A 10,000-nucleotide genomic window follows, 5' to 3' on the forward strand; every position below is an offset into this window, starting at 1 on the left:
AAAGGAAAAGAAAAAAGAAAGGGAAAGGGAAAGGGAGAGGGAAAGGAAAATAGAGAGCAAGATGGAGAGGAAGAAAATGGAGAGCAAGATGGAGAGGGAAAGAATGGAGAGCAAGATGGAGAGGGAAAGAAATGGAGAGGGAAGAAATGGAGAGCAAGAGGGACCATATGAATTTATATTATTATTTATGAATTAAACCAAGTTTCCAATTAAGCTAGTTAAAAATAGTTAAACTCACCTTTTGAAAGTGAATCCAGTTACTCAATACAACTTCTTTTTCAGCTCTAGACAATCCAGTGCTTTTCCTCCATTCTATTCCATGTGCAGCCATTGCTCTGCATGCAGATGTCCCGTATATAAATTCATAACAGTATCTATGAACTAAACCAAGTTTCCAATTTACTTTGATGCGCAATTTTTTTAGAAACTGGAATAAAAGGGATAATATAAATTAATAACAAATCATATTAAAAGTTACATTACAAACTAACCAATACTGATGGGTAGGTTAGTACTGTTTTTTGTTTGTATGTTTGTTCTTTTTCTAAGTAAAAAAAAAATAAGTATTGTATATGGTGTTTAGGGATGACTATTATCTGAACTACAAAAAAAAGGAGCACAATACCTCTACTTGGTCCGGAGTAGGTAGATACACTTCAAAAAAATTTCTGGGTCGCTTTGGTTTCAACTCCTTGCTTGTTAGATTTCCAGTATAATATCTATGAAAATAATCACATATCTTATCTATTTTATTCTCTATTTCTTCTTTTATTTCTTCTTCTGTAAATTTTTTATCTGGAAGAACTTTCCATGCACGTTTCCAATGGTCATATTCATCAGGAATTTCTTCGATCTCTTCAGGAGGAATTCCAACTCCTGGAGGAAACTCATAAAAGCATTCTTCATATGTTCTTACAACCCCGTTGAGTCGAATTTGTACTGGAAAAGATGTTTTCTTTTTAAGATTTACATATTTTTTAACATTATACAAAGGTAAAATATTAGGTAGTTCTGGCAAATCTGACTTATCATATTGTACTACAGGCAAATCTGACTCAACATATTGTCTGCCTGGCAAGTCTATTTTGTGATATTTTTGGGGCTCAATCATTACTTTCTCTGTCTTATTTCCTTTTCTTCTCACTGTTTTATCATAGGCATCATCACTGAAGTCACCATCAAAATCATCTTTTGTCTCGAGAGCTGAAAACTGCAAGCCTCCTTGTGTGCTCCTGGGTTTGTTTAAAAATTCACGGTTTCCATCCCCTTCAAAATGAAGTTGCGGATGTTCATGGTGGTCCCATTTGAAATGTATTTCATCCTCATAATTTTCAGAGTCTTTTTTCTTCTTGCTGTATTTCTTCTCTTTTAAATGAACATCAGCTTTGCACATTATCTGATGCTGTGGACTAGCATTTGCTTCTATTATGTCTGATGAAGATATAGCTTCAGACAAGCTATTTTCGTCATCAGAAATGGAGACTTTTTTTCTCTTTTTTTTCTTGGGACTCACTTTATGTGTAGCTTCCAATTTCTGGTAATTGGGATGCAATGACTCAAGAATATCCTGATGTTCATGATCTGAGTGCTTCTTTTTCCTTTTTTTCTTATTAAGCTTCTTGTAAATTTCATTATTCAACTCAAAAACTTCCCTCACCAATTAGAACCTCTTCATCTTCACAGTCTGAAAGTTTTCTATTTTTTGTGTAGAAGCTCATTTGACACGGATCTTCCATTATTTGATTAATGTTTTTGATTTCAAGGACTTTTCTCACGAGTTGAATACCCTTCTCATATTCTGAGAGTTTTACCTTCCTTTTCTTCTTCTTTTTCTTTATATGGTCATCCAACTTTCCATACTGTTCATTTTGAATCTGTGTATCAGGTTCTGTGAAATCAAGATATTCTTCACTTTTATGCCAAGTAATACGACTGTCAGAATTAGTGTTCCTATCTTTCCTTTTTTTCTTGCTTTTATTATTTCTAGGTTGACCATCATTCCCATCATTCTGTAAAAAGATTTTTCATTTCATCCCCGAAGACCATCAATCCTGGAAAGATAAAGTAATTTGGTAAATTCTCAGGAAGAACTGAATAAATGTACTATACTGAATAAGGCCACAAAATGTTTTTAAACCCTTCATATTGGAAAACTGTGTATATATGTGTATATGTAATATATATATTATATATTAATATATATATATATAATATATATATTATATATAATATATATATATAAAATATATATTAATTATAAATATATAATTTATTTTATATAATATATATATATTATATATATAATTAATATATAAAAAAATCTATGTAATTATATATATAATTATAATATATAAATATATTTAAATACATAATATATATATATAAATATATATATATATATAAAATATATATATACTATATACATATAATATATATATAACATATATAAATATACATATATCAGTAAATTGCAAGAAATAATTATGAAAACTAAGTCTCAGAATTAGAATGAAATATAACACATTCAGAATTCTAATCAGGATATAAACTATTAACCCCATGTAACAGAAATGCAGTGTTCACTGTAGTATATATTATTTATATATGTATATATATTGTAGTGTGGCAAAATTCTTCAGTACTAGAACGCAACCGGATTCGCGGATTCACGCGTGAGAAGGGGTGATGCCATATTGCTTTCTTTTCTTTGGACGCTCTGCTGATCCCTTCAGTACGCCCTTGCATCTCTATTAAATGCCCTACCTCCAGGAGAATATGCACTGAATTTCAGGTCCGAGAGAGAGTTTCGTAGTCCACACCCAATCCCATCACAACTTGGACAGGTGGCAACCCCTTGCCTGACTGAGTGATGGAGTCGCCAACCCTTGCGACCAGCAGGCAGTTGGCTGGTAACCTCTGTTGTGAAGGTGTTTGAGTGTGGGCAGGGGGAGACTCCTGTATTTCAGTACGGGTGCAGTTTTCGTGTTCTGGGTTTTTCACATGTACTCTTTACCGTGCTGACCTCAACTGTGATATTTAACTTAATCTGACATTAATAAAGCCATGGAAAAAGATACTAGTATCTCTCGACTCCTGTAGACCTAAGAGGTAAACTTTAGCCGGCCTTCACCTCATGCCCATGTCCATACCCTATGACTCAGAACCTGAGGAATACTCGTCAGCTCCTATAGAAGGAGTAGCTACACACAAATCACTACATATATTAAACATATATATATATGTATATATATATATAAATATATATATATATATATAATATATATATATAAATATATATATATATATATAATATATTAAATATTATATATATAAATATATATATATATATATATATATATTATATATATATATATATATATATATATATTGTCAACAATACGTAGCAAGACCGGATGTACACTTCACACCTCCGTCCAAGCACACAGCCCTTCTCCTTGGGCAGGACGCAGATGTCGCCGGCTTTCTCTTTTCGCACAGGAACAAACATCCGTCCTCGAAGGGAACCGCCGCATAAAAGGACACGTCCGTAAGGCAGAGAGGAGAGAGAGACACAGCAGACAGCCCAAGCCACATCCAGCTCCACCACCTCGCCCCTCCACCTGGGGACACGGGCCAAGAATAAACCAGCAAGCTAAGCCCCTTTTCACTGACCCACCCAAGTCCATCTCTCGTCTCGCTCACATCTGGTGACGCGGTGCTCCTAATCTCTCGTGTCACTCATATTCTGGTGGCTTGCGGTGGCCACTCGCTTACATCTGGCGATATGGTGCTCTCAACTCACGTGTCACTTACATCTGATGGCAGCGGTGTTCAAGAACCTCAAAACGCCGACGCATATTCGCCTACCACCTCGCTCCTCGCCGACGCCTGTTGCCGATCCACGCGAAGTGCCTCCCCGCCTCTTTTAACGCCCAGCCATCGCTACCAAGTCCTCTTGGATCACGCCTACCTGCACCATGTCTGTCCTACTATTTTGTGCTCACCACTCACGCCTGTGCTACCCTCCTGACGAAGTCGCTGAAGATGTATCTTTGCACTCTACGCCACCACACTCACCAATCCAGCTCACCTGCCTCGCTAATTCTTCGCGAACCCTCGTCAACACAGCCAGGATGTCGCAGTTCTATCCAGCACCAACAATCTTCCTCGTTACTATTAAAAGTAAGTGTACCTATTAGTGCCAGAGTAACTATTGCCCTCCCTATACCCACCCACACCTTGCATACAAGTTGCCTTCTTTCAAATTCAAGTACACGCCACTCTACGAACGCACACTACTAACTCTATACTACATAACTCCTCCCTGTCAACCATTGTTTTTTTCAACACACACACTGAGATCAAACCTAAGTGACACGCACCCTCACTTCACACCTCATTCCCCAGCCCTAACCATCCCGTAATTGATGTATTGTTTTAGTATTTTTAATTATATTGTTATGTTTGGCTGCTCTCATCATATTATTCATGTTTATTTGTGTCGAATTAATGAAATTATCTATTTTTTTCTCTTATATGTTATTCCTATTAGTAATCACTTCATTACTTCTTGCGTATTGTTATATTCTGTGTATACTCTATATATATCGTTCTTTATATCACTGTTCTTCATACTTGCCGTGCTAATCTGTCGCTCGTTCACACGTAGATTTCGATCACCTGACTATCCTCTTATTTACCTACCTGCCCACTCTACTCGGAATTCACTCTAAGATTGCGTATTTTACTATGTGCCATCCCTATGACTAATAACTGAACCCAAATCTCTTTTACGACGTCCTCTCGAAGTTCGCTATCTTGTCCTCAGTAAGCTGGAGTTGATGCTTCTTTAGTTTAAGGTTTGGTGAATATGTACTGATGGTAGTATCTCCAGTTGCAAATATTGGCAACACATTGGAGACACCATGCTTTATATAGGCTTACTCGGTTACAATCACCGCAAGTTAATTTTAAGCCCGGCTCATGGCCGTAAACGAAGGAACCCTGCGCCCGCCGCACCGAGAATTACGCTCATACGATTGAAGCGCCGAGACGCGCACTGTTTTTATTTTTCACCGCAAGTTAATTTTAAGCCCGGCTCATGGCCGTAAACGAAGGAATCCTGCGGCCCCCGCACACTTACTCTCATATGATTGAAGCGCCAAGACGCGCACTGTTAGAATTAAGTTCAGGCCCAGCTGCCTATGTGTTCGAAGCATATATACTTGCCTATTTACCCCAAAGACATGGAATTCTTATTCAATTAACTTTTCTCTCTTCAATATGATGGTACCTTATTGAACTCGCTACTTGACACACCCTCCTTGTGACAAACTGTCCTTATTATGCTCTCATTTTTCTTGCAATTTAGTAAGGTGATTGACAAACACATTATCCTCCTCCTCCTTAGCCCTTTTACTGGCCTGGTAAACTTATATTTCAGCTTCTGAAGACGATTGACCCTCCTCGCTACTGAATGTTGCACCTCAGTGCGAAACCTCTGCCACACCCGCTACCCTGGCACGCGACGGCCTAGCGACCCTCGGATCACCAGGAACCATCTGTAGATACCAAGCAGAACCTCTACTGCATCGTTTCAAACGTTACAGTCGGACCGAGGACGAGCCTTGCGCGTGGCCGAGCGATGTCAACAATACGTAGCAAGACCGGATGTACACTTCACACCTCCGTCCAAGCACACAGCCCTTCTCCTTGGGCAGGACGCAGATGTCGCCGGCTTTCTCTTTTCGCACAGGAACAAACATCCGTCCTCGAAGGGAACCGCCGTATAAAAGGACACGTCCGTAACAGAGAGAGACACAGCAGACAGCCCAAGCCACACAGGGTCCAGCTCCACCACCTCGTCCTCCACCCGGGGACACGGGGGGTCTCATATCTGTCTTCAAGAATAAACCAGCAAGCTAAGCCCCTTTTCACTGACCCACCCAAGTCCATCTCTCGTCTCGCTCACATCTGGTGACACGGTGCTCCTAATCTCTCATGTCACTCATATACTGGTGGCTTGCGGTGGCCACTCGCTTACATCTGGCGATGTGGTGCTCCCAACTCACGTGTCGCTTACATATATACATATAAATATATAAATAAAATATATATATATATATACATATACATATATATACACATATATATATATACATATATATATATATACCTATTATATATATATACATATATATATATATGTATACTATATATATATGTATATATATATATTGTATATATATATATATATTTATATATATATATATATATATATATATATATATATAATATATATTATATATTTATATGTATATATGTAAGCGACACGTGAGTTGGGAGCACCACATCGCCAGATGTAAGCGAGTGGCCACCGCAAGCCACCAGTATATGAGTGACATGAGAGATTAGGAGCACCGTGTCACCAGATGTGAGCGAGACGAGAGATGGACTTGGGTGGGTCAGTGAAAAGGGGCTTAGCTTGCTGGTTTATTCTTGAAGACAGATATGAGACCCCCCGTGTCCCCGGGTGGAGGACGAGGTGGTGGAGCTGGACCCTGTGTGGCTTGGGCTGTCTGCTGTGTCTCTCTCTGTTACGGACGTGTCCTTTTATACGGCGGTTCCCTTCGAGGACGGATGTTTGTTCCTGTGCGAAAAGAGAAAGCCGGCGACATCTGCGTCCTGCCCAAGGAGAAGGGCTGTGTGCTTGGACGGAGGTGTGAAGTGTACATCCGGTCTTGCTACGTATTGTTGACATCGCTCGGCCACGCGCAAGGCTCGTCCTCGGTCCGACTGTAACGTTTGAAACGATGCAGTAGAGGTTCTGCTTGGTATCTACAGATGGTTCCTGGTGATCCGAGGGTCGCTAGGCCGTCGCGTGCCAGGGTAGCGGGTGTGGCAGAGGTTTCGCACTGAGGTGCAACATTCAGTAGCGAGGAGGGTCAATCGTCTTCAGAAGCTGAAATATAAGTGTACCAGGCCAGTAAAAGGGCTAAGGAGGAGGAGGATAATGTGTTTGTCAATCACCTTACTAAATTGCAAGAAAAATGAGAGCATAATAAGGACAGTTTGTCACAAGAAGGGTGTGTCAAGTAGCGAGTTCAATAAGGTACCATCATATTGAAGAGAGAAAAGTTAATTGAATAAGAATTCCATGTCTTTGGGGTAAATAGGCAAGTATATATGCTTCGAACACATAGGCAGCTGGGCCTGAACTTAATTCTAACAGTGCGCGTCTTGGCGCTTCAATCATATGAGAGTAAGTGTGCGGGGGCCGCAGGATTCCTTCGTTTACGGCCATGAGCCGGGCTTAAAATTAACTTGCGGTGATTGTAACCGAGTAAGCCTATATAAAGCATGGTGTCTCCAATGTGTTGCCAATATTTGCAACTGGAGATACTACCATCAGTACATATTCACCAAACCTTAAACTAAAGAAGCATCAACTCCAGCTTACTGAGGACAAGATAGCGAACTTCGAGAGGACGTCGTAAAAGAGATTTGGGTTCAGTTATTAGTCATAGGGATGGCACATAGTAAAATACGCAATCTTAGAGTGAATTCCGAGTAGAGTGGGCAGGTAGGTAAATAAGAGGATAGTCAGGTGATCGAAATCTACGTGTGAACGAGCGACAGATTAGCACGGCAAGTATGAAGAAAAGTGATATAAAAAACGATATATATAGAGTATACACAGAATATAACAATACGCAAGAAGTAATGAAGTGATTACTAATAGGAATAACATATAAGAGAAAAAAATAGATAATTTCATTAATTCGACACAAATAAACATGAATAATATGATGAGAGCAGCCAAACATAACAAAAATTCATTAAACTTGAAGGTACTCATTTGTTCTAAGAGAATGATATATGCTAATTTGTGCGATCTGAGGATAAAAATTATAATAGACAGAAAAAATACTAAAACAATACATCAATTACGGGATGGTTAGGGCTGGGGAATGAGGTGTGAAGTGAGGGTGCGTGTCACTTAGGTTTGATCTCAGTGTGTGTGTTGAAAAAACAAGGTTGACAGGGGGAGTTATGTAGTATAGAGTTAGTAGTGTGCGTTCGTAGAGTGGCGTGTACTTGAATTTGAAAGAAGGCAACTTGTATGCAAGGTGTGGGTGGGTATAGGGAGGGCAATAGTTACTCTGGCACTAAAAGGTACACTTACTTTTAATAGTAACGAGGAAGATTTGTTGGTGCTGGATAGAACTGCGACATCCTGGCTGTGTTGACGAGGGTTCGCGAAGAATTAGCGAGGCAGGTGAGCTGGATTGGTGAGTGTGGTGGCGTAGAGTGCAAAGATACATCTTCAGCGACTTCGTCAGGAGGGTAGCACAGGCGTGAGTGGTGAGCACAAAATAGTAGGACAGACATGGTGCAGGTAGGCGTGATCCAAGAGGACTTGGTAGCGATGGCTGGGCGTTAAAAGAGGCGGGGAGGCACTTCGCGTGGATCGGCAACAGGCGTCGGCGAGGAGCGAGGTGGTAGGCGAATATGCGTCGGCGTTTTGAGGTTCTTGAACACCGCTGCCATCAGATGTAAGTGACACGTGAGTTGAGAGCACCATATCGCCAGATGTAAGCGAGTGGCCACCGCAAGCCACTATATATAAGCGAAACGAGAGGTTAGGAGCACCGCGTCACCAGATGTGAGCGAGACGAGAGACGGACTTGTGTGGGTCAGAGAAAAGGGGCTTAGCTTGCTGGTTTATTCTTGAAGACAGATATGAGACCCCCCAAGAGACCCGTGTCCCCAGGTGGAGGACGAGGTGGTGGAGCTGGATGTGGCTTGGGCTGTCTGCTGTGTCTCTCTCTCCTCTCTGCCTTACGGACGTGTCCTTTTATGCGGCGGTTCCCTTCGAGGACGGATGTTTGTTCCTGTGCGAAAAGAGAAAGCCGGCGACATCTGCGTCCTGCCCAAGGAGAAGGGCTGTGTGCTTGGACGGAGGTGTGAAGTGTACATCCGGTCTTGCTACGTATTGTTGACATATATATATATATATATATATATATATATATATATATATATATATATATATATATATATATTTTATATATATATATTTTATATATATATATTTATATATATATATTATATATATATATATATATATATATATATATATATATATATATATATATATACATATATATATATGTTTAAATATATTGTAGTGATTTGTGTGTAGCTACTCCTTTCTATAGGAGCTGACGAGTATTCCTCAGGTTCTGAGTCATAGGGTATGGACATGGGCATGAGGTGAAGGCCGGCTAAAGTTTACCTCTTAGGTCTACAGGAGTCGAGAGATACTAGTATCTTTTTCCATGGCTTTATTAATGTCAGATTAAGTTAAATATCACAGTTGAGGTCAAGCACGGTAAAGAGTACATGTGAAAAACCCAGAACACGAAAACTGCACCAGTAACTGAAATACAGGAGTCTCCCCCTGCCCACACTCAAACACCTTCACAACAGAGGTTACCAGCCAACTGCCTGCTGGTCGCAAGGGGTTGGCGACTCCATCACTCAGTCAGGCAAGGGGTTGCCACCTGTCCAAGTTGTGAATGGGATTGGGTGTGGACTACGAACTCTCTCTCGGACCTGAAATTCAGTGCATATTCTCCTGGAGGTAGGGCATTTAATAAGAGATGCAAGGGCGTACTGAAGGGCATCAGCAAGAGCGTCCAAAGAAAAGAAAGCAATATGGCCATCACCCGTTCTCACGCGTGAATCCGCGAATCCGGTTGCGTTCTAGTACTGAAGAATATGCCACACTACAATATATATACATATATAAATAATATATACTACAGTGAACACTGCATTTTCTGTTACATGGGGTTAATAGTTTATATCCTGATTAGAATTCCTGAATGTGTTATATTTCATTCTAAATTCTGAGACTTAGTTTTCATAATTATTTCTTGCAATTTACTGATATATGTATATTTATATATTTATATATATATTATATGTATATATA

General features: G+C 39.9%; 1 protein-coding gene across 1 annotated transcript; it reads right to left on the reverse strand.

Moving 5' to 3' along the window:
• Nucleotides 1-204: 204 nt before the first annotated feature.
• Nucleotides 205-1,743, reverse strand: LOC119571475. Its single transcript, XM_037918765.1, has 2 exons — nucleotides 626-1,743; nucleotides 205-427 (listed from the first exon to the last, which is right to left on the reverse strand). Exons 1-2 carry the CDS (start codon nucleotides 1,391-1,393, stop codon nucleotides 215-217), a joined length of 981 nt encoding a protein of 326 aa, XP_037774693.1. The 5' UTR covers nucleotides 1,394-1,743; the 3' UTR covers nucleotides 205-214.
• Nucleotides 1,744-10,000: the final 8,257 nt, after the last annotated feature.

The sequence above is a fragment of the Penaeus monodon genome, unplaced genomic scaffold (genome assembly GCF_015228065.2).
Source record: "Penaeus monodon isolate SGIC_2016 unplaced genomic scaffold, NSTDA_Pmon_1 PmonScaffold_6451, whole genome shotgun sequence".
NCBI lineage: Eukaryota > Metazoa > Arthropoda > Malacostraca > Decapoda > Penaeidae > Penaeus > Penaeus monodon.